We start from the raw sequence: 24709 nt of genomic DNA, 5'->3' as shown, positions 1-24709 counted from the left end.
TATGGATAATTCCACAGGATTTTATGTGGACAATTCCACGGGATTTTGTGTGGACAATTCCACGGGATTTTGTGTGGACAATTCCACGGGATTTTGTGTGGACAATTCCACGGGATTTTGTGTGGACAATTCCACGGGATTTTGTGTGGACAATTCCACAGAGGAAATCTGATGGAATTTTGGGTGATTTAGGTGGAATTCAGGGGGATTTTTGTGGGTTTTTTGGTGGCATTTTCCCTGGGGATTCTGTGGTGTTTTTAGTGTGGATTTTACGGAATTTTTGTGAGATTATTTGGGGAGAATTCTTCACAGCAATCCCGTTTTTTTTTTGAGGTTTTTCCGCCCAAAACGCCTCAGAATTCCAAGGAAAATTGGGAATTTGGGATTTACCTCGGGTCAGGGTCCAGTCCACGGCTGTCAGCATGGCTTTTTCCAGAGGGTCTCCCACGATGGATCCATCCTCCAGCTGCACCAGGGAATGGCAGCAGGCGATGGCTCGGTGAGTTTCCAGAGGGATTTCCGACACTGGCAACACTTCCTTGCCTTCCCTGAAGGAAAATTCGGAATTTTGGGATCATCCCCCAAAGGGTTTCGTCAAAAGGATTGGTGGGAAATTGAGGTAGGATGGGAAAAAAGGGGAAAATTGGGGTGTAGGGGTTGAAAATTCCATAAAAAATGCAATGAATATGTATAAATCCTAGTAAATCCTATAAAAATCCCATGATAAGCAGGATAAAACGTCACGCAGAAAGCAAAAAAAAAAAAAAAAAAAGCCCCTAAAAATACATATAGAATTTCACAAGTCCCCGCCACAAAATTCCCTCAAAAAATCCCACAAAACATCCTCACAAAATCCTATGAAAAACTCTCACAAAGTCCCATAAAACTCTCAAAAAATCCCAGAAAAAACCCTCACAGAAGTCACACAAAAAACCCCTCAAAATTCCCACATAAAACCCTCACAAAAATCCCACAAAAAACCCTCACAAAATCCCACAAAAAACCCTGAAAAATTCCCACCAAAAAACCCTCAAAAATCCCACAAATAATCCTCACAAAATCCCACCAAAAAAATGCCATGAAAAATTCCTGAGAGATCCCAAAAAATCTTTATAAAAAATCCCACAAGAAAATCCCAGGATTTTGTTCAATTCGGTGGGATTTTTTTTTAAATTTTGTGGGGGTTTTTTAGGGGATATTTTGTTTGGAATTTGTGGGATTTTTGGAAGCATTTTCTGGGATTTTTGGTGGGACTTTTGTGGGAATATTTTATTGGGATTTTGTGGGATTTTTGAGTGGATTTTGTGGGATTTTTTTGTGAGGCTTTTGTGGAGTTTTTTGGGGGGATATTTTGTAGGGATTTTGTGGGATTTTTGAGAGGACTTTGTGGGATTTTTTGGGGGGATATTTTGTAGGGATTTGGTGGGATTTTTGTGGGGATTTTTTGAGAATTTCCTGAGGGATTTTTTTGGGAAGATCTTTCAGACTGATTTTGGTCCTTTTTTCATTTATTTTGATTATTTTTTTATTTCCTTCCCTTTTATTTTCCTTTTTTTATTTCTTGCTAGGATTCAGTGAAGACCTCGTGGGGTTTTTGAGGGGATTTTTGGGGGATTTTTGTATTTCCAGCCCATCGCCCACCCCTTTTATGCCCTCCCAAGATTCCCAACCTTCTCCCAGGGAATTCCCACAGGGAATTTTGGGATCAGGACCCACCTGAGCCCGGCCACCCCTCTGACCACAAGGTGGTCGCTGGTCAAGGTCCCGGTTTTGTCGAAGCAGCAAACCTGAACCTTCCCCGCGAAGGGGATCCGGAACGGCTCTGTGCAGTAAACGTCTGGAAAACGGGAAAAAAACGGGAATTCTGAAGGAAAATCCAAGATTTTGAGGGCAAAATGGGGATTCTGGGGAAAGGTTTTTAAATAAAAATCCTCAAAAATCCTCCCTTTTCCCCACACCAATCCACCCCTCGTGCCAACCCGACTCTGTCCCTGCTGCCTCGGGGATTCCCAAGGGCTGTTCCCAAAATTCCCGGGATTCCCGGGAAGGCTCACAGAGCTTGGCCAGGGCGATGAGGGAGGTGTTGACGGCCAGGGAGAGCTCGATGGGCAGCTCGGGGGGCACCACGGAGGTCAGGATCAGGGCACACTCCAGGAACAGCCGGTACTGGTTCCGCCGCGGGTCCTTGGTGCCTGGGGAGAAAGGGGGAAAAACGGGATTAAAATGGGGAAAAAAGGGAATAAAATGGGGAAAAACGGGATCAGAGAAGGGAAAAGGGGGAAAAAATGGGATCAGAGAGGGGAAAAAGGGGAAAAACATGGGAAAAAACGGATCAAAGTGGGGAAAAAGGGGAATAAAATGGGGAAAAATGGGATCAGAGCGGGGAAAAGGGGGAAAAATGGGATCAGAGCGGGGAAAAAGGGGAGCAAAATGGGAAAAATGGGATCAGAGTGGGGAATAAGGGGAAGAAAATGGGAAAAACGGGATCAGAGCGGGGAAAAGGGGGAAAAATGGGATCAGAGCGGGGAAAAAGGGGAAAAACATGGGATAAATGGGATCAGAGTGGGGAAAAGGGGGAAAAACATGGGAAAAAAGGGGAAGAAAATGGGATCAGAGCGGGGAAAAAGGGGAGCAAAATGGGAAAAATGGGATCAGAGTGGGGAATAAGGGGAAGAAAATGGGAAAAACGGGATCAGAGTGGGAAAAAGGAGATTGCGATGAGGAAAAACAGGAACAAAATGGGGAAGAATGGGAACAAAATGGGGAAAACAGGATCAGAGTGGGGAAAAATGGGATCACAATGGGGAAAAATGGGAATAAAATGAAAAAAACAGCATCAGAGTGGGAAAAACAGGCTCAAAATAGGGAAAAAGGGGAATAAAGTGGGAAAAACGGAATCAGAGTGGGAAAAAAGGGGATTACAGTGGGGAAAAAAGGGGATCAAAATGGGAACAGAATGGGAAAAAACGGGATCAGAGCGGGAAAAACAGGAATGAAATGGGAAAAATACGGGAACAAAATGGGAAAACCGGGATCAGAGTGGGGAATAAACAGGATCACAATGGAAAAAACGGGATCAGAGTGGGAAAAAAGGGACCACAATGGGAAAAACAGGAACGAAATGGGAAAAAATGTGGGGAAAAATGGGAAAAAAGGGGATCAGAGTGGGGAAAAATCGGGATCAAAGTGGGATTAGGGGAAAAATGGGATCACAAAGGGGTCAGGATGAGGGAACATCCCTCGGGGATCCCTCCTGCTGCCGGAATTCCTGGAATTCCGGGATCCCCACCCTGGATCCAGACGTAGGCGGCGGCGGCGATGGCGAAGACGAGGAGGAAGAGGATGAAGATGAAGGTCTCCAGGTTGTTGGCTGTGACCCTCTTCACCCCAAACAGGATCGTCCGGAGCAGCTTTCCCTGGAAAAGCAGCCCTGCTCAGGAATTCCATGGAAATTCCTTGGGAAGTCTTTCAACATTCCTTAAAAATTCCAGGCGGTGCTGTTAAAAACCCCAAATCCCTTCAGAATCCTACAAAATTCCTTCAAAATCCCACAGAATTCCTTTAAACAACCACGGAATTCCTTTCAAATCCTACAGAATTCCTTTAAAATCCCCCAAATCCCTTTGAATTCTTCTGATTCTTTCCAAATTCCGTGGGATTCCTCCCAAAGGAGCACAGAATGGGAATTCTGGCTCTGGGAAAAGCCTGGAATTCCTTTGGAGCTTGGGAATTCTGACTTTGGGAAAAGCCTGGAATTCCTTTGGAGCTTGGGAATTCTGACTTTGGGAAAAGCCTGGAATTCCTTTGGAGCTTGGGAATTCTTCCCATTCCCGACCTTCTCCTTAATTCCTCCCTCTTCCCGAGCCCCATTTCCCGGAATTCCCAGAATTCCTGGAATTCCCGGCTCACCTGGGCGGTGTTGAAGCCGGTGCGGAGGGCGTAGGCCAGGCACCCGTTATCCACGGCTGCGGAGGGAAAAAAAATCCAGGGAATTCCCGGGAAATCCCAAGGAATTCCCCAGGAAATCCAATGAGGAAATCCCCCCAAGGGAATTCCTGGGAATTTCGGGATGGCAATTCCCAAGGAGTTTTGGGCAGGAATCTGGGGATTGCTCAGTGAGGATTCGTTTCCTGGGAATGCCGGGGTGGGAATGGCTCAGTTTCCCGGGAATGTGGGAGCTGGGAATGGCTCAGTTTCCCAGGAATGCCAGGGTGGGAATGGCTCAGTTCCCCTGAATATGTCACTTTCCTGGGAATCTCTCCATTTCCCGGGAATATCTCAGTTTCCCGGGAACGCGGGGTGGGATGGCTCAGTATCCCGGGATTCTCCCTGTTTCCCAGGAACACCGGGAGCAGGAATCACCCCATTTCCCAGGATTGTCCCCGTTTCCCAGGATTGTCCCCGTTTCCCAGGACGCTCCCGTTCCCCAGGATTCTCCCGTTCCCTGGGACGCTCCCGATTCCCGGGATTCTCCCCGTTCCCCAGGACACTCCCGATTCCCGGGATTCTCCTGTTCCACGGGACACTCCTGATTCCCGGGAATGCTCCCATTTCCTAGGACTCTCCTATTCCCCAAGACGCTCCCGTTTCCCGGGATTCTCCCTGTTTCCTGGAATGCTCCCGTTTCCCGGGACGCTCCCGTTCCCCAGGACACTCCTGATTCCCGGGACTCTCCCCGATTCCCGGGACTCTCCCGTTCCCCGGGATTCCCCGATTCCCGGGACTCTCCCGTTCCCCGGGATTCCCCGATTCCCGGGACTCTCCCGTTCCCCGGGATTCCCCGATTCCCGGGACTCCCCCGATTCCTGGGACTCTCCCGTTCCCCGGGACTCTCCCGTTCCCCGGGACGCTCCCGTTTCCCGGGATTCTCCCCGTTTCCCGGAATGCCCCCGATTCCTGGGACTCCCCCGATTCCCGGGACTCTCCTGTTCCCCGGGACGGTCCCGATTCCCGGGACTCTCCTGTTCCCCGGGACGCTCCCGACTCCCGGGATTCCCCGATTCCCGGGACTCTCCCATTCCCCAGAATGCCCCGATTCCCGGGACTCTCCTGTTCCCCGGGATGGTCCCGTTCCCCGGGATTCCCCGATTCCCGGGACTCTCCCGTTCCCTGGGATTCCCCGATTCCCGGGACTCTCCCGTTCCCCGGGACGCTCCCGACTCCCGGGATTCCCCGATTCCCGGGACTCTCCCATTCCCTGGGATTCCCCGATTCCCGGGACTCTCCCGTTCCCCGGGACGCTCCCGACTCCCGGGATTCCCCGATTCCCGGGACTCTCCCGTTCCCCGGGATTCCCCGATTCCCGGGACTCTCCCGTTCCCCGGGACGCTCCCGACTCCCGGGATTCCCCGATTCCCGGGAATGCTCACGCCGGAGGCCGGCGGCGGCGCGCGGCGGGGGCAGGTGCTGGATGAGCCGCGTGCCCCCGAACAGGACGTGCAGCCGCCCGTCCCGGCCCAGCTCCAGCTCCCGCTCCGGGCTCAGCCCCTCCACCGGCTCCTGCGGACGGAAACGCGGAATGCCCTGGGAACGGGGCACGGGATTCCCTGGGAACGGGGCTGGCCGTGGGAATTCCCTGGGAATGGGGCTGGGGGCATGGGAATGGGGGCACAGAATTCCCTGGGAATGGGGCTGGGGGCGTGGGAATGGGGACTGGGAACGGGGCTGGGCACGTGGGAATGGGGCAGGGAACGTGGGAATGGAGCTGGGGGCATGGGAATTCCCTGGGAATGGAGCTGGGGGCATGGGAATTCCCTGGGAATGGGGCAGGGGGCGTGGGAATTCCCTGAGAACAGGGCTGGGGGCATGGGAATGGGGGCACAGAATTCCCTGGGAATGGGGCTGGGGGCGTGGGAATGGGGACTGGGAACGGGGCTGGGCACGTGGGAATTCACTGGGAATGGGGCAGGGGGTGTGGGAATGGGGACTGGGAACGGGGCTGGGCACGTGGGAATTCCCTGGGAATCGGGCAGGGGGTGTGGGAATGGGGACTGGGAACGGGGCTGGGGGCGTGGGAATGGGGCAGGGAACGTGGGAATGGGGCAGGGGACCTGGGAATTCCCTGGGAATGGAGCTGAGGGCATGGGAATTCCCTGGGAATGGGGCACGGGAACATGGGAATGGGGACTGGGAACATGGGAATTCCCTGGGAACGGGGCTGGGGACGTGGGAATGGGGACTGGGAACAGGGCTGGGGGCGTGGGAATTCCCTGGGAACGGGGCTGGGGACGTGGGAATTCCCTGGGAACGGGGCTGGGGATGTGGGAATTCCCTGGGAATGGGGCTGGGGGTGTGGGAATGGGGCAGGGGACCTGGGAATGGGGCAGGGGACCTGGGAATTCCCTGGGAACAGGTCTGGGTGTGTGGGAATTCCCTGGAAACGGGGCAAGAGGCATGGAAATGGGGACTGGGAACATGGGAATGGGGACTGGGAACGTGGGAATTCCCATGGGAATGGGGCAGGGAATTCCCGTGGGAATGGGGGCACAGAATTCCCTGGGAATGGGGCTGGGGGTGTGGGAATGGGGACTGGAAACATGGGAATGGGGACTGGGAACGTGGGAATTCCCATGGGAATGGGGCAGGGAATTCCTGTGGGATTGGGGCAGAGAATTCCCATGGGAATGGGGGCACAGAGCAGGGAATTCTGCTGAGAACGGGGACATGGATCAGGAAATTCCACCAGGAACAGGGCAGGGATCCAGGGAACTCCAGCCAGGAACACGCCCCAATTCCCACTTTCCCCCCCGATTTTTCCCATTTCTTTCCCAAGTTTTTCCCATTTTTGTCCAATTTTTTCCCAAGTTTTTGTCCCGTTTGCTCCCCGGTCTTTCCCCATTTCCTTCCCACGTTTTTCCCGGTTTTTCTCCCGTTTTTCCCGGGCTTTTCCCAGTTTTTCCCACCTTCATCTGCGGCACGGACTCTCCCGTCAGCATGGCCTCGTCCACCACGCAGCGGCCCCGCAGCAGGAGGAGGTCACAGGGCACCAAATTCTCCTGGGGGGAGCGGCCTGAGGGCGGAAATTCCCAAAAATTCCCAGAATTCCCAACATTCCCAAGCCAAACCCATCCATTTTCCCATTTTTCCCACTCCAAACCCCACGATTTTCCCATTTTTCCCACTCCAAAATCCACGATTTTCCCATTTTTCCCATTCCAAAATCCACCATTTTCCCACTCCAAAATCCACCATTTTCCCATTTTTCCCACTCCAAATCCCACGATTTTCCCATTTTTCCCACTCCAAAATCCACAACTTTCCCATTTCTCCCACTCCAAAACCCTGGAATTCCTGGAATTTAGGGAATTCAGGGAGTTGAAGGATTTGACAGGAGGACGGTGGAAAACCAGGAAATTCCAGGAAAAAAAATTGGAAAATCCCAGCAATAAAACCTCAAAGTGATCCCAGCCCACCCCTGAAAATCCCAAGAAAATTCCAAGGGGATTTCCCTGAAAATGGGAATCGAAATCCTCAAAATTCCACTTCATTCCAAGGGGGAAAAATTGCAATTTTCAGGAGATTTTTCCATGAAAATCCCCATTTTAAGGGTTTTAAGGGTGTTTCCCACTAAAAATCCCGTTTTCCCAGAGGGTTTTCTACGGGAATTCCCATTTTAAATGCGTTTTCCATGGAAATTCCCATTTTCCCATGAAAATTCCCATTTTTTACCGATGGAAACGATGTCCCCGGCGATGATCTCATCGCTGGAAATCGGGCGCCACTTCCGGTTCCTGTAGACCTGGAATTCCCAACAAAAAAATAAAAAAAAATCCCAATTTTTGGGCGGAAATGAGCGGGAAAAGCGGCCGGGCCGGGGGAAAACAGGGAATTTTTGGCGGGAGCGGGGCGGAATTCCCGGAATTGTGGGTTTTTACCTGGATGGGGAAGGGTTTGTTGCCCATTTTCCGGATTTCCGAGAGGTTCCGGAGCTGCTGCTGCACCAGGGAGGCCTCGAAGGCCACGAGCATGGAGAGGGTGAAGAGGCTGTAGTACCAGAACTCGTCCAGGCACCACAGCCCCACGCACAGCACCTGGGAAAACACCGGAAACTTGGGAATCCGGCCTGGAAAAGCGGCCTGGAAATACGGGAAAGCGTCCTGGAAAAGGAGCTCAGAAACTTGGGAACGCGTCCTGGAAAAGCGGCTCAGGAATTCATCCCAGAACCCATCCCAGATTCCGTGCCAGGATCCATGCCAGAATCTTGGGAGTGCAGCCTGGAAATTTGGGAATGTGTCCTGGAAAAGGATCCCAGAAATTTGGGAATGCATCGTGAAAAGTTGGGAATCCATCCTGGAAAAGGAGCTCAGAAACTTGGGAACGCGTCCTGGAAAAGCGGCTCAGGAATTCATCCCAGCATCCATCCCAGATCCCATGCCAGAATCTTGGGAGTGCAGCCTGGAAATTTGGGAATGCACCCTGGAAAAGAATCCCAGAAACTTGGGAATTCACCCAGAAACTTGGGAATGCATCCTGGAAAAGCAGCTCAGGAATTCACCCTAGAATCCACCCCAGATTCCGTGCCAGAATCCATGCCAGAAACTCGGGAGTGCAGCCTGGAAATTTGGGAATGCACCCTGGAAAAGGATCCCAGAAATTTGAGAATGTGTCCTGGAAAAGGATCCCAGAAATTTGGGAATGCATCCTGGGAAGTTGGGAATCCATCCTGGAAAAGTAGCCGAGGAATTTGGGAATGCGTCCTGGAAAAGTGGCCCAGATCTTTGGGACTGAGTCCTGGAAAACCATCCCAGAAATCTGGGAATCCATCCTGAAATCCGCCCCGGATCCTTCGGAATGCAGCCCGGGAATTTGGGAATGCGTCTTGGAAAAGTATCCCCAGGAATTCACCCCAAATCCTTGGGAATGTGTCCTGGAATCCATCCCAGATCCTCGGGAATCCACCCCAGAATCCATCCCAGATCTTCCAGATTCCATCCCAGAAATTTGGGAATGCAGCTAAGAAATTTGGGAATGTGGCCTGGAAATTTGGGAAAGTATCCTGGAAAAGGATCCTGGAAATTTGGGAATGGAGCCCAGAAACTTGGGAATGCACCCAGGAATCCAACCCAGAATCCATCCCAGATCCTCCAGATTCCATCCCAGAAACTTGGGAATGTATCCTGGAAAAGTTCCCAGAAACCTGGGAATGCAGCCCAGAATTCCTGAAATTCCAGCCCAGAATTCCTGGGATTCCAGCCCAGAATTCCTGAAATTCCAGGAAAAAAGAACCAAAATTGACCCAACCCATCCCAGAATTCCCCAGGTTTTTCCAGGAATGGGAATTTTCCCTGGAATTATTCCCATTTTTAGCAGATTTGGGGATTTTCCCCATGTTTTTCCCTGGTTTTTCCCAATTTTTAATTCCCGTTTTTTATTCCCATTTTTACCTGGAAAACGAAGAACGGAGCCGTGGCTCTTTCCTTGAAAAGCTCCAGGAATTCTGGCACCACCATTTCCGCCCTGGAAGGAGGAAAATCCTTAAAAAAATCCCAATTTTCCCACCCAAAATATCCCAAAAAAATCAGGATTCATTCCCAGAAAATGCCTCAAAACAATCCCAAATCCAGGAGGAAAATCCCAAATTTTTGGGAGATTTTCCAGCAGATTTCGGATTTTTGTTCTGGACTATTTAAAGATTTTTCCCAGAATATTTTGGGATATTTTCCCAAAATTTCCCCCCAGGAAAAACTCACTTGTTATTCCCATATTTCCTCTCAGCTTCCCGAATTTCCTGCTCCTCCTGGAATCCTCTGGAATTCTGGTAAAATCCCATGGGATGCTCCACAGGGAATGCCACGGGCAGGAATTGTTTTTTTCCATGGATTTCGTAGCAATATTTGATTTTTTGGAATTCAAAACTCAAAGCTTCCAGCCCATCTTCACCCTGGGATAAAAAAAAAAAAAAAAGGGAAAAAAATTCCAAATTTGCCATTCCTGGAAAAAATTCCAGCCTGGACAGGGCAAAAATCCTGGAATTCCAAGGGTTTCCAAAGGAAAAATCCCAAAATTCCCATTTTTTCCTGGGGGATTTTGCCTGGAATTCCCAGATTTTCTCCACAAATTGGATTTTTGAGGATAAATCCCAGCAGAATTCCCGGAATTCCCGAATTTCCCTCACCTGCTCCCTGTGGATTGGCACCAGTTCCACGGAGCCGTTGTTGGGGGTCGGCACCACCTTGGCCAGGGTGGCTTTTTGGGGACAGGGCTCCTGGAAAAACAGCAGGAAAATCCCTTCAGAACCCCTCAAAATCCCAGTTTTATCTGTTTAAAATCCCATTTTTTATCGCTTTAAAATCCCATTTTTATCCCTTAAAATCCCTTTTTTTATCCCTTTAAAATCGCATTTTTTATCCCTTTAAAATCCCATGTTTATCCCTTCAAAATCCCAATTTTATCCCTTTAAAACTCCAGCTTTATCCCTTTAAAATCCTAGCTTTATACCCCAAACATTCCATATTTTATTCCTTTAAAATCTTGTTCATTTCAAATCCCGACTTCAAACCCCATATATTCCATATTTCATCCCGTCAAAATCCCGTTTTTTATTCTTTTAAAATTCCATTCCTTAAGACTTCGCAATCTTCTATTTATATTTTGAATATCCTACATTTTATTCCTTTGATAATCCACATTAACCTGTTTAATTCATGCCCAAAATTCCCTTTAAACCCTGAACCCCCTCAGACCCCAAATCTCCCCCAAATCCTCCCAAAATCCCCTCAGACCCCAAATCCTCCCTCAGATCCCAAATCTCCTCAGCCCCTAAATCCCCTCCCAAACCCAAAATCCCCCCTCAGACTCCAAATCTCCCCTTAGACCTCAAATCCCCTCAGACCCCAAATCCTTCCTCACACCCCAAATCTCCCCCAAACCCTAAATCCTCCCAAAATCCCCCCTCAGCCCCAAATCCTCCCTCAGACCCCAAATCCGCCCCAAATCTCCCCTGAGCCTCAAATCTCCCCCAAATCCCCTCAGCCCCAAATCTCCCTAAAATCCCTTTAGACCCCAAATCTCCCCAAAATCCCCTCAGACCCCAAATCTCCCCAAAGTCTCCTCAGTCCCCAAATCCCCTCAGCCCCCAAATCCCCCCTCAACTCCAAATCTCCTCAGCCCCAAATCCCCTCAGTCCCCAAATCCCCCCTCAGCCCCCAAATCCCCTCAGCCCCAAATCCCCTCAGACCCCAAATCCCCTCAGCCCCAGCCCCATCCCTTTCCCGCACTCACCCTCACGCAGCTGAGCGCGCACTCGGCGTGCACCGACCAGAGCCCGGCCAGCGCCGTCAGCAGCTGCAGCGCCGCGATGGCGCCGAGCGCCAACAGCGCCGCCTCGGGCGGTCCCGCCTCCCCCGCCGCCCACAGCCGCGGCCCCCACATCCACAGCCACGCCGGGTAGAGCCCGGCGGCGAAGGGCAGCACGGTGCCGCGGAGCAGGCGCGGCCGCCGCCGGTAAAGCGTCACCGACGAGACCAGCTCGTCCTCGGGGGCTGCCGCGGCCGCCGCCATTTTCCCTCCGCCCTCGCCGCGCCGCTTCCGCTTCCGGCTCTGCGCCTGCGCCGCGCGCGCGGTTCCCGCCCCGGGGCCGGGCGCATGCGCGGAGCGGAGGAGTGGCGGAAGTGAAGCGGTGAAGGAGGAGGCGCCATGTGAGTGAGGGGCGGCGGGGCCGCGCCGCGCCCGCGCTGTGTCCCCCCCCGTGTCCCTTCATGTCCGCTCCGTGTCCCCTCGTGTCCGCGCTGTGTCCCCCCCCGTGTCCCTTCATGTCCGCTCCGTGTTCCCTCGTGTCCGCGCTGTGTCCCCTCCATGTCCCTTCATGTCCGCTCCGTGTCCCCTCGTGTCCGCTCTGTGTCCCCCCGTGTCGCGCTGTGTCCCCTCGTGTCTGTTCTGTATCCCCCTCGTGTCGCGCTGTGTCCCCTCGTGTCCGCGCTGTGTTCTCCCCGTGTCCCCTCGTGTCCGCTCTGTGTCCCCTCGTGTCGCGCTGTGTCCGCTCTGTGTCCCTCCCCTCCGCGTCCCCCTGTTCCAGCCCCGCTGTCCCCGCTGGTGTCGCCGGGGATGGCACCGTCTCTGTCCCGGGGAGGTGACACCGTCCCTGTCCCCATCCCCATCCCGGGGAGGTGGCACCATCCCTGTCACTGTCCCCATCCTGGGGAGGTGACACCGTCCCTGTCCCTGTCCAAGTCTGTCCCTGTCCCCATGCCCATCCCGGGGAGGTCACCCCGTCCCCATCCCGGGGAGGTGACACTGTCCCTGTCCTTGTCCCGGGGAGGTGACACTGTCCCTGTCCCTGTCCGTCCTTGTCCCTGTCCCCGTCCCGGGGAGGTGACACGGTCCCTGTCCCCGTCCCCATCCCAGGGAGGTGACACCGTCCCCGTCCCTGTCCCCATCCCGGGGAGGTGACACTGTCCCTGTCCCTGTCCCTGTCTGTCCCTGTCCCCGTCCCGGGGAGGTGACACGGTCCCTGTCCCCGTCCCCATCCCAGGGAGGTGACACCGTCCCCGTCCCTGTCCCCATCCCGGGGAGGAGACACTGTCCCTGTCCCTGTCCGTCCTTGTCCCTGTCCCCATCCCGGGGAGGTGACACTGTCCCTGTCCCTGTCCGTCCTTGTCCCTGTCCCCATCCCGGGGAGGTGACACTGTCCCTGTCTGTGTCTGTCCCCGTCCCTGTCCCCATCCCGGGGAGGAGACACTGTCCCTGTCTGTGTCTGTCCCCGTCCCTGTCCCCATCCCGGGGAGGTGACACCGTCCCCGTCCCTGTCCCCATCCCGGGGAGGTGACACTATCCCCGGGGAGGTGACACTGTCCCCGTCCCTGTCCCCGTGTCCCAGGGAGGCGCTGGCCGTCACCGCCCGGCTCTGCGGGCCGCAGCTGGAGCGCTACGGGCGCTGCGTGGCCGCCAGCCCCGGCAGCTGGCACCAGGATTGTCACCAACTGTCCCTGAGCGTCACCGAGTGCGCCTCCGGCCAGTGAGTGACACCCTGGGGACACTGGGGGGACACTGGGATTGTCACCAACTGTCCCTGAGCGTCACCGAGTGCGCCTCCGGCCAGTGAGTGACACCCTGGGGACACTGGGATTGTCACCAACTGTCCCCAAATGTCACCGAGTGCGCCTCCGGCCAGTGAGTGACACCCTGGGGACACTGGGGGGACACTGGGATTGTCACCAACTGTCCCCAAATGTCACCGAGTGCGCCTCCGGCCAGTGAGTGACACCCTGGGGACACTGGGGGGACACTGGGATTGTCACCAACTGTCCCTGAGCGTCACCGAGTGCGCCTCCGGCCAGTGAGTGACACCCTGGGGACACTGGGGGGACACTGGGATTGTCACCAACTGTCCCTGAGTGTCACCGAGTGCGCCTCCGGCCAGTGAGTGACACCCTGGGGACACTGGGATTGTCACCAACTGTCCCCGAGTGTCACCGAGTGCGCCTCCGGCCAGTGAGTGACACCCTGGGGACACTGGGGGGACACTGGGGAGACACTGGGGACACTGAGGGGACATTGGGGACATTTGCAGACATTTGGGGACACTGGGAACTGGGGGGACACTGGGGGGACATTTGGGGACTCTGATCCTGATCCCTGGGGCTGATCCATTGTTTTCCTGATCTTTTTCCCTGTTTTCTCCTGATTTTTTCCCTGTTTTCCCCCAATTTTTCCTGTCGTTTACCCCAACATTCCCGATTTTTACCCCATTTTCCCCCGCCTTTCCCCCCCGTTTTTCCTAATTTTCCCCATTTCCCCCACCATTCCCATTTTTCCCCATTTTCCCCCACCTTTCCCCCCGTTTTTCCCAATTTTCCCCATTTCCCCCACCTTTCCCCCCATTTTTCCCAAATTTTCCCCATTTTCCCCTGCCTTTCCCCCCATTTTCCCCCGTTTTTCCCCATTTCCCCTGTTTTTCCCTATTTTGCCCCATTTTTCCCCAATTTTCCCCGTTTTTCCCCATTTTCCCCCGCCTTTCCCCCTGGTTTTCCCAAATTTTCCCCATTTCCCCCTGCCTTTTCCCCCGTTTTTCCCCATTTCCCCCCGTTTTCCCCTGTTTCCCCCCGTTTTTCCCCATTTCCCCCCACCATTCCCCCTATTTTTCCCTGTTTCCCCCCGTTTTTTCCCAAATTTTCCCCATTTCCCCCCATTTTTCCCTAATTTCCCCGGTTTTCCCCATTTCCCCCCGGTTTTCCCCCCGTTTTCCCCCATTTCCCTCCGTTTCCCCCTGTTTTTCCCTGTTTACCCCCGTTTTTTCCCAAATTTTCCCCATTTCCCCCCATTTTTCCCAAATTTCCCCCCGTTTTTCCCCCGTTTTCCCCCGGTTTTCCCCATTTCCCCCCGTTTTCCCGTTTCCCCCCGTTTTTCCCCCCACCATTCCCCCTGTTTTTCCCCGTTTCCCCCTGTTTTTTCTCAAATTTTCCCCATTTCCCCCCATTTTTCCCAAATTTTCCCCCGTTTTTCCTGTTTTCCCCGTTTTCCCGATCCCGTTTCCCAGCCCCCTGGTGCGCCGGATCCGCCGGGATTGCTCCGAGTCCTTCGGGGCCTTCGAGCGCTGCCTGCGGGAGCGGCCCCGGAGCGCGGCCGAGTGCGGAGCGCCGGCCCGGGAATTCCTGCGCTGCGCCCAGAGCGTCGCCGGGACACCGGTGAGAATCCCGGGAAAAACGGGATATCAGCCGGGGACACCGGTGAGAATCCCGGGATAAAACCGGGATATCAGCCGGGGATACCGGTGAGAATCCCGGGAAAAAACCGGGATATTAGTGAGGGACACCGGTGAGAATCCCGGGATAAAACCGGGATATTAGCCGGGGACACCGGTGAGGAATCCCGGGATAAAACCGGGATATCAGCCGGGGACACCGGTGAGAATCCCGGGATATTAGCCGGGGACACCGGTGAGAATCCCGGGAAAAAACCGGGATATTAGCTGGGGACACCGGTGAGAATCCCGGGATAAAACCGGGATATCAGCCGGGGACACCGGTGAGAATCCCGGGATAAAACCGGGATTTCAGCCGGGGACACCGGTGAGAATCCCGGGAAAAACCGGGATATCAGCCGGGGACACCGGTGAGAATCCCGGGATAAAACCGGGATATCAGCCGGGGACACCGGTGAGAATCCCGGGATAAAACCGGGATTTCAGCCGGGGACACCGGTGAGAATCCCGGGAAAAACCGGGATATCAGCCGGGGACACCGGTGAGAATCCCGGGATATTAGCCGGGGACACCGGTGAGAATCCCGGGAAAAAACCGGGATATCAGCCGGGGATACCGGTGAGAATCCCGGGATATTAGCCGGGGACACCGGTGAGAATCCCGGGAAAAAACCGGGATATCAGCCGGGGACACCGGTGAGAATCCCGGGAAAAAACCGGGATATCAGCCGGGGACACCGGTGAGGAATTCCGGGATAAAAATGGGATTTCAGCCAGGGACACCGGTGAGAATCCCGGGATAAAACCGGGATTTCAGCCGGGGACACCGGTGAGAATCCCGGGAAAAACCGGGATATCAGCCGGGGACACCGGTGAGAATCCCGGGAAAAAACCGGGATTTTAGTCAGGGACACCGGTGAGAATCCCGGGAAAAAACCGGGATTTTAGCCAGGGACACGGCCACCGGTGAGGATGGAACCCCAAAAAGGGAATTTGAAGCCAAAATTTTAGGATAAAAATGGGATTTTATCCCTCAGGAAACGCTGGAAATTTGGGATTTCATTATCTGAATTCCCTCAAATCCCCCCCGGTGCCGCTTTTTTTATTCCCTCAGTGAAAAAGAGGAAATTTGGGATGGAATTTTGGGACCAAAATATGAATTTTGGGTTTTTTTCCCTTTTTTTTCTCTCCCCAGAAAATCCCAGGAATTGAAAACCCCTCTGGGAACGCCGGGAAAGCCTCAGAAGCTTCCGGAATCTCCTCCCAAATTTTGGGAATTTCCCCTCTGGAAAAGGAGCCCCAATTCCCTGCGGATGCCTGAGCTTTTATCCCAAAAATCGAAGAAATAAAAATCCCAGGAATTTTCAGGATGGGACCAAAAATTCTGATTTTACTTCTTTTCATTCCCATTTTTTCCCCTTTTTTTCCTCTTTTCTTTCCCATTTTTTTCCTCTTTTCATTCCCATTTTTCCTTTTTTTTTCCTCTTTTCTTTCCCATTTTTCCTCCTTTTTTCCCACTTTTCATTCCCAACTTTTTCCTCTTCGCCCCCTCCCCCCCACTTTTTATTCCCTAATTTTATTTAAAAAAAAAGAAGCCAAGAAAAAGAGATATTTCCCCAAAAAATTCCCAATAATCAGCACAGGAAATTGGGAATTTTTACCTGAAAATCTGGGAAAAATCCTGGAAAAAAATGCAGAAAATCCCAAATTTGACCAAACTGAAGCAGGAAATTCTGTTTATTCCACTAAAAGATTCCTGGTTTTTTTGGGAATTTCACAGTGGGGTGGGGGAAAATTGGGAACGAGGCTAAAAAATTCCCAACTTTCTGAATATTTTCCCTTAAAACCACAAAAAAATTGAGGATTTTTACCCTAAAACCACACAAAAATCTGGGAAAAATCCGGGGGAAAAAAATTTAAATTAATTTTAAAAATTAAAATTAATTTTTAAAAAAATTGAAAATTGGGAATTTTTATCTGAAAATCTGGGAAAAATCCAGGAAAAAAAATGCAAATTCTGCCAAACCGAAGCAGGAAATTCCGTTTATTCTGCTAAAAAAATTCCCATTTTTTTGGGAATTTCACGCAGGGTGGGGGAAAATTGGGGAACAGGATCACAAAATCCCCAAATTTCTTAATCTCCAATTTCCTCTTAGAACCAGAAAAAAATTGGGAATTTTTACCTGAAAACCTGGGAAAAATCTGGGGAAAAAAAAGAAAAAGAAATCTGAAATTTGGCCAAACCGAAGCAGGAAATTCCGTTTATTCCGCTGGGAAATTCCCGGTTTTTTTGGGAATTTGGCGCGGGGCCGCAGGGAGGTGGGGGATGTGGGATTTTGGGGATTTTCGGGGGGATTTGTGTTTCTGTGGGCTCGGGGAATTGGAATTTTGGGGGGAAAAAATTGGCATTCGGGACGGGAAAAAACTCCCACGGAAAATTCACACTTTTAGGGAGGGATGCAGGAAAAACCCCGAGCTTTGGGGGGTGAAATTGCCCAAAATTCCGATTTTTTTTTACCCCAAAAATCCGACTTTTACCCCCCAAAATTCCGACTTTTTCCCACAAAATTCTGATTTTTTCCCCCTAAAATTCCAATTTTTTTCCCCACAAAATTCTGATTTTTTCCCCCAAAATTCCGATTTTTTCCCCCAAAATTCCGATTCTTAGGGGGAATTTTGCAAAAATCCCGAGATTTGGGGAGGGAAATCGCCCAAAATTCTGATTTTTAGGGGGGAATGTTACAAAAATTTCCCAAAATTACAATTTCTTTTTCCCAAAATTCTGATTTTGGGACAGAATCTTGGGATTTTGGGGTGGAATCCCAGATTTTGGAGTGGAATTCTGGGATTTTGGGGTGGAATTTGGGGATTTTGAGGTGGATTTTCGGGATTTTGGCTGGAATTTGGAGATTTTGGGGTGGAATTTGGGGATTTTGGGGTGGAATTTCAGGATTTTGGGGTGGATTTTCGGGATTTTGGCCGGAATTCTGGGATTTTGGGGTGGAATTTTGGGGTTTTGGGGTGGATTTTCAGGATTTTGGCCGGAATTTGGGGATTTTGTGGTGGAATTTTGGGATTTTGGCCGGAATTTTGGGATTTTGGGGTGGATTTTCAGGATTTTGGCCGGAATTTGGGGATTTTGGGGTGGAATTTTGGGATTTTGGGGTGGATTTTCGGGATTTTGGCCGGAATTCGGGGATTTTGGGGTGGAATTTGGGGATTTTGGGGTGGAATTTTGGGGTGGATTTTCGGGATTTTGAGGTGGATTTTCGGGATTTTGGCTGGAATTTGGGGATTTTGGGGTGGAATTTTGGGATTTTGGCCGGAATTCAGGGATTTTGGGGTGGAATTTTGGGATTTTGGCCGGAATTTGGGGATTTTGGGGTGGAATTTTGGGATTTTGGGGTGGATTTTCGGGATTTTGGGGTGGAATTTTGGGATTTTGGGGTGGAATTTGGAGATTTTGGGGTGGAATTTGGGGATTTTGGGGTGGAATTTCAGGATTTCGGGGTGGATTTTCGGGATTTTGGCCGGAATTCTGGGATTTTGGGGTGGAATTTCAGGATTTCGGGGTGGATTTTTGGGATTTTGGCTGGAATTTGGAGATTTTGGGGTGGAGTTTTGGGATTTTGGCCGGAATTCCGGGATTTTGGCCGGAATTTGGGGATTTTGGCCGGAATTCCGGGATTTTGGCCGGAATTTGGGGATTTTGGGAGCTCACGTGAAGGAGGATTTGTAGTCGGTGCTGTGGACCCATTCCCAGTTTCCCTCGGCGCCGGGTCCCTGAGGGGAGACTTAAAGGGCGGGAAAAAAAAGGGCGGGGAAAAAAGCTCAAGGGGGAGATGAGGGGAAGAAAGGGGTAGAAAAGGCGGGAAAAAAAAGGCGGGAAAAAAGGCAAGGGGGAGAAAGGCGGGGAAAAAAGGGCGGAAAAAGGGGCAAGCGGGGATGAGGGAAAGAAAGGTGTGGAAAAGGCGGGAAAAAAGGGCAAGGGGGGAAGAAAGGGAAAGAAATGGGGGGGGGGGAAGGCGAGGAAAAAGCGGGAAAGAGGCGAGGCTGCGGCGCCTTCGGGCGCCATTTGTCCCCTCCCAATCCTCGTTGTCCCCAGCCACCCCTCAGAGCCCCCCCACGGAAGGCAAAGATCCCCCCCAGTCCCTCCCAGTAACCCCCAGTACCCACCCGCGAGGGGGCCCGGGCCGCTGCCGCCATCTTGGCCGTTGCTAACAACAAACGCCGTTGCCAGGCAACGCGCCGGCGTGCCCGTGACGTCACTTCCGGGCCCGCCACAGCGGCGGCCCCGTTGCCGTTAATCCCCGCTGCGGATGAGCTCCGCGATGGGGATGAACGACCACGAGAGGCTGCCTCTCGGTGTCCCCCCGGTTCTCCCGGTGTTCCCCGTTCTCCTCCGCCATCCTCCGTTCTCCCCCTCCCATCCCCCGTGTGACCAAACCGGCGCCACGTAGAGGCTTTAAACCGGCCGCGCGCGTTCTGTAGCGTTGGGTTTGTCGATAATAAAGCTGCTTTTGGAGGCTCCGGTTGATTTCTTTGCTCCGGTGGGACCGGGACGCTCTAACCGGGCACAGTAGAGGCAGCGCTGCGTCTTTGCGTTCCGGTTAAATTTAGCCACGCACGGCCACCATCCCGCCTTTCCCGCGCGCGTCTCGGCTTCACCGCGCGCTTGATTGACAGGCGGCTCCGCCAATAAGATGATGCCCTGAGGGGCGCATCGTCTCTGCCGACCAATAGGAACGCGAGAAGCGCTGGTTTGCCCGCCCCTCCGCGTGGCGGTGTGGGCGGGCCGCGCAGGGCGGGCAGAGGGAAGGGAAGATGGCGGAGGAGGAGAAGCTGCCCGCGGGGTGGGAGAAGCGAATGAGCCGCAGCTCCGGTGAGGGCCTGAGGGCTGGGGGGAAGCGCGGGGAAGGAGCTGCGGCCATGGGGGAGGTGGGAAAGGGCGGTGGGGGCGGCGGGGTTGGGTTTTGGAGGGGGTGAGGGGGCGTGGTGGGGGGGGTGCGTGAGGGGGATTTGAGGAGGGGGCGGCGAATTGAGGGAGGGTCGTGAGGGGGCATCGCTTCAGGGAGGGGGGGTCAATGTCGTGAGGGGAATTTGGGGGGGTCGCCAATTTAGGGGGGTTCTGAGGGGGGGGGGTTCGTCTCAGGGAAGAGGGGGGGCAATTCCGTGAGGGGAATTTGGGGGGTCCCGCTCATGAGGGGAATTTGGGGGGGAGGATCTCCCTCCTGAGGGGAATTTGGGGGGGGATCCCCCTGGTGAGGGGAATTTGGGGGGGCGTCAAAGGGAATTAGGGGGGTTCCCCTTCCTGAGGGGAATTTGGGGGGGATCCTCTTCCTGAGGGGAATTTGGGGAGGATTCCCCTCGTGAGGGGAATTTGGGGGGGGGAATCTCCCTCCTGAGGGGAATTTGGGGGGGAATCTCCCTCATGAGGGGAATTTGGGTGGGATCCCCCTGGTGAGGGGAATTTTAGGGAGATCCCCCTCATGAAGGGAATTTGGGGGGGCTCAATGGATTTTTAGGGTCCTTAACCTGCATTTTGGGTTTAATCACCTCAATTTTCAGCAGCAATCAGTAAGCAATCACTGATCAATAACCTATAATTAATCAATAACTGATATTTGATCAATAGCTCCCCAGGGAGGGGGTACTGCTTCAACCACCAGGCAAAGATCAGCCAGTGGGGTCATTGAGGTGGGAATTGATGTCAATAAGCTGATTTATCAGTGCAAATCAATAAATGATCAGTGATCAATAACCAATAGCCGACCAATATTGATTGATAACCGATTAGTAACCCTGCAGGACACGTGTACTACTTCAACCACCTGGTGAACGCCAGCCAGTGGGGTCAATACTGGGGCCTGTGAGGAGGTTTTGGTACCAATAACCAATTTTTTGATACCGATCGGTAACCAATCAGTAATCAATAACCAATAGCGGATCAATACCCCCCAGGCAGGGTGTACTACTTCAACCACCTGACGAACGCCAGCCAATGGGAGCGGCCGAGCGGCGCGGGCCGGGCGGAGCCGGGCCGGGTGCGCTGCTCGCACCTCCTGGTGAAGCACAACCAGTCCCGGCGCCCGTCCAGCTGGAGGCAGGAGCGCATCACCCGCTCCAAGGAGGAGGCGCTGGAGCTCGTCAATGGTCAGGGATAAACTGGGATAAACTGGGAGTGGTACTGGGATAAACTGGGAGTGATACTGGGGGGATACTGGGATAAACTGGGAGTGATACTGGGGGGTTACTGGGGAGACTCAGCTGGAGGCAGGAGCGCATCACCCGCTCCAAGGAGGAGGCGCTGGAGCTCGTCAATGGTCAGGGATAAACTGGGATAAACTGGGGGGGATACTGGGATAAACTGGGAATGATACTGGGATAAACTGGGAGTGATACTGGGATAAACTGGGAGTGATACTGGGGGGATACTGGGATAAACTGGGAGTAATACTGGGGGGTTACTGGGGAGACTCAGCTGGAGGCAGGAGCGCATCACCCGCTCCAAGGAGGAGGCGCTGGAGCTCGTCAATGGTCAGGGATAAACTGGGAATGGTACTGGGATAAACTGGGAATGATACTGGGATAAACTGGGAGTGATACTGGGATAAACTGGGAGTGATACTGGGGGGATACTGGGATATACTGGGGGGATACTGGGGGTGATGGGCTGATGGGATACTGGTGATACTGGGATACTTGGGGTACTGGGAGTGATGGGATACTGGGGATACTGGGAATGATGGGATACTCAGGGTACTGGGAATACTGGGAGTGATGGGATACTGGGGATACTGGGAATGATGGGATACTCAGGGTACTGGGAATACTGGGAGTGATGGGATACTGGGCATACTGGGGATACTGGGCTTCATTAATGAGCTCAGGAGCTGGACATTCTTTATAAAAGCTCGCCAATGGCAAATAGAAACTCTGGGAATGAATCCCAGGAATTCCAAAGGATTTGGGATCTCCCCGGATTCCACCCCAAATTCCACCTTTTCCCAGAAGTCAGCCCTAAAATTCCACCATTTCCCAAAACTCATCCTAGAATTCCTTCCCTGGATGGTTCTTTTCTCCAATTTTCCCTTTTTTTTGGGGGAAAAAAAAAGCTCCCTGAAATGACCGATTTTTGGGGAAAAAAAAACTGGGAATAGTGAATTTGGGGGGGAAAAAAAAGTGGGAGTGAGTGATGACTTTTCGGGAAAAAAAAACCAGGAATGTTGGTTTTGGGGTAGATTTGAGGATATTTTGGGATTGTCTCATTTCCCATGGAATCTGCGGCACCCAGGGAATTTTGGGAGTGGTTTTGATCCCTAAATTTGGGGTTTTCCCGTTTTTCTTCCAGGTTACATCCAGAAAATCAAATCGGGAGAGGAGGATTTTGAGTCTTTGGCTTCGCAGTTCAGCGACTGCAGCTCGGCCAAGGCTGGAGGAGACCTGGGAGCGTTCGGGAGAGGTGAGGGATTCATCCCAAAAAATCCCCAAATCCATCAATTCCAGGGGAATCATCCCCAAACCCCCCCAAATCCAGAGGATTTACTCTCCAAAAAAAGACCCAAATCCAAGGAATTCCAAGACATTTATCCCCCCTCAAAAAAAACCCTCAAATCCAGGGAATTCACCCCCAAAAAACCCCAAATCCACCAATTTCAGGACTTTTTCTCCCCCCCAAAAAAATCTCCAAATCATGCAATTCCAGGGGATTTATCCCTAAAATCAGCCATTTCAGGGGTTGTTTCCCCAAAAATTCACAGAATCCATCCAATTCCAGGGGATTTATCCCTAAAATCAGCCATTTCAGGGGTTGTTTCCCCAAATCCACCAATTCCAGGGGATTTATCCCTAAAATCAGCCATTTCAGGGGTTGTTTCCCCAAATCCACCAATTCCAGGGGATTTATCCCTAAAATCAGCCATTTCAGGGGTTGTTTCCCCAAATCCTCCAATTCCCAGGGATTTATGCCCCAAATCAACCCCGAATCCCCCGTAATTCCAACCGTGCTCCATCCAAACTCCCGGAATCGCCTCCCCCGGTGTTGAAATCCCGGATTTTTCTCCGGGAAGAGCCCCAAATCCCGTTTTTTTGGGTTTTGTTTTGATTTTTGGGGGTTTTGGTCGCAGGGCAGATGCAGAAGCCGTTCGAGGACGCCTCGTTCGCGCTGCGGGCCGGCGAGATGAGCGGCCCCGTGTTCACGGAATCCGGGATCCACATCATCCTCCGCACGGAGTGAAGTGCCTTGGCAGGGCCGGAATTCCCGGGAATCCTCGGGAACCCGCGGAGGTCTCCGGGAATCCGCGGGAATTCACGGGAATCCGTCGGAATCGATGGGAATCTGTTGACTCCACGGGAATCCATGGAAATCCTCAGGAATCCGCGGGAATCCACAGAAAATCCATGGGAATCCATGGAAATCCTGAGGAAATCCACAGAAATCCATGGAAATCCTCAGGAAATCCACGGGAATCCACGGAAATCCTCAGGAATCTATGGGAATCCATGGGAATCCACAGGAAATCCATGGGAATCCATGGAAATCCTGAGGAAATCCACAGAAATCCGTGGAAATCCACAGGAAATCCATGGGAATCCGTGGAAATCCTGAGGAAATCCACAGGAATCCGTGGAAATCCTCAAGAAATCCATGGGAATCCACAGGAATCTGTGGAAATCCTCAGGAAATCCATGGGAATTCTCAGGAATCCGTGGGAATCCACAGGAAATCCATGGGAATCCATGGAAATCCTCAGGAATCCACCGAAATCCATGTGGATCCACAGGAATCCATGGAAGTCCATAGGAATCTGTGGGAATCCGTGGAAATTCTCAGGAATTCCGCGGGAATCCGTGGGACATCTGTGGAGATCTCCAGGAATCTACGGAATTCATGGGAATCCGTCGGAATCGATGGGAATCTGTTAACTCCAAGGGAAGCCATGGCGATCTCTGGGAATTCTCAGGAATCCGCAGGAAAACCATGGGAATCCACAGGAATCCATGGAAATCCTCAGGAAATCCATGGGAATTCTCAGGAATCCACAGGAATCCATGGAAATCCTCAGGAAATCCATGGGAATTCTCAGGAATCCACGGGAATCCACAGGAATCCATGGAAATCCTCAGGAAATCCATGGGAATTCTCAGGAATCCACGGGAATCCATGGAAATCCTCAGGAAATCCATGGGAATTCTCAGGAATCCACGGGAATCCATGGGAATCCACAGGAATCCATGGAAATCCTTGGGAATCCACAGGAATCCACAGGAAATCCATGGAATCCACAGGAAATCCTCAAGAATCCATGGAATCCACAGGAAATCCATGGAATCTATGGGAAATCCATGGAATCCACGGGAAATCCACAGGAAATCCATGGAATCCACGGGAAATCCTCAGGAATCCATGGAATCTGGAAAATCCACGGAATCCGCAGGAAATCCATGGAATCCGCGGGAATCCCGCCCACCACAAACTCCAGATCCCACAATTCCTCCATCGTTCCGCGTCCTCCCGGGCGGGAGCGGAAACGGGGAATTCCTGCGGTTTTCGGGGAATTCCCGCGGTTTTCGGGGAATTCCTGCGGTTTTGGGGGAATTCCTGCGGTTTTCGGGGAATTCCCGCGGTTTTCGGGGAATTCCTGTGGTTTTGGGGGAATTCCTGCGGTTTTCGGGGAATTCCCGCGGTTTTCGGGGAATTCCTGTGGTTTTGGGGGAATTCCTGCGGTTTTGGGGGAATTCCCGCGGTTTTCGGGGAATTCCCGCAGTTTTCGGGGAATTCCTGCGGTTTTCGGGGAATTCCCGCAGTTTTCGGGGAATTCCTGCAGTTTTTGGGAACGTCGGGTCGGCCGGAGGCGGCTCCCGGTGGTCGCGGCTCCGGGAGCGCAGCGGTGACGGTGGCAACGATGACGATGACGATGACCAACAGTGGTGATGGTGACAATGGCCATGGCCAATGATGGTGACAATGACCGTGGCCAACAAAGTTGACATTGACCAACAATGGTGACAATGACCAATGATGGTGACAATGGCCAACTATGGTGACAATGGCCATGGGCAACGATGGTGA

The 24709-nt window shown here is 52.7% G+C and overlaps 3 protein-coding genes across 5 annotated transcripts in view; 2 read left to right on the top strand and 1 right to left on the bottom strand.

The window, feature by feature from the left end:
• ATP13A1 (ATPase 13A1) overlaps window positions 1-11522 on the bottom strand; it is a 28550-nt gene extending 17028 nt beyond the window's left edge. For both annotated transcript variants that reach the window (XM_085563190.1, XM_085563191.1), the window contains exons 1-13: window positions 11221-11522; window positions 10115-10204; window positions 9690-9880; window positions 9384-9456; window positions 7875-8030; window positions 7669-7738; window positions 6903-7009; window positions 5370-5499; window positions 3910-3965; window positions 3290-3416; window positions 2055-2192; window positions 1717-1837; window positions 391-548 (exon numbers count right to left, since the gene is read on the bottom strand). In XM_085563190.1, the coding sequence (XP_085419316.1) occupies window positions 391-548; window positions 1717-1837; window positions 2055-2192; window positions 3290-3416; window positions 3910-3965; window positions 5370-5499; window positions 6903-7009; window positions 7669-7738; window positions 7875-8030; window positions 9384-9456; window positions 9690-9880; window positions 10115-10204; window positions 11221-11499 (1696 nt within the window). In that variant the 5' untranslated portion in view covers window positions 11500-11522. The remainder of the gene's footprint in view (window positions 1-390; window positions 549-1716; window positions 1838-2054; window positions 2193-3289; window positions 3417-3909; window positions 3966-5369; window positions 5500-6902; window positions 7010-7668; window positions 7739-7874; window positions 8031-9383; window positions 9457-9689; window positions 9881-10114; window positions 10205-11220) is intronic.
• Window positions 11523-11597: 75 nt separating this feature from the next.
• On the top strand, window positions 11598-16007 carry CHCHD5 (coiled-coil-helix-coiled-coil-helix domain containing 5). 2 transcript variants are annotated; one of them, XM_085563300.1, is made up of 4 exons: window positions 11598-11636; window positions 12815-12952; window positions 14474-14621; window positions 15833-16007. In XM_085563300.1, coding segments are annotated over exons 1-4 (414 nt in total). In that variant the 5' UTR covers window positions 11598-11634; the 3' UTR covers window positions 15959-16007. The 2 variants fall into 2 exon arrangements, with proteins under 2 accessions (XP_085419426.1, XP_085419425.1); XM_085563299.1 differs by having other exon boundaries at window positions 14474-14663.
• Window positions 16008-19447: 3440 nt separating this feature from the next.
• Window positions 19448-24709, top strand: PIN1 (peptidylprolyl cis/trans isomerase, NIMA-interacting 1). The gene is made up of 4 exons (XM_077787744.2): window positions 19448-19519; window positions 20599-20790; window positions 21989-22099; window positions 22764-24709. The coding sequence occupies exons 1-4, from the start codon at window positions 19462-19464 to the stop codon at window positions 22871-22873; spliced, it is 471 nt and encodes a 156-aa protein (XP_077643870.1). The 5' UTR covers window positions 19448-19461; the 3' UTR covers window positions 22874-24709.

Source organism: Lonchura striata, chromosome 30 (assembly GCF_050655825.1).
Source record: "Lonchura striata isolate lonStrDom1 chromosome 30, ASM5065582v1, whole genome shotgun sequence".
In the NCBI taxonomy this organism is placed as follows: Eukaryota; Metazoa; Chordata; class Aves; order Passeriformes; family Estrildidae; genus Lonchura; species Lonchura striata.
This window is presented reverse-complemented; position numbering and strand designations above follow the sequence as displayed.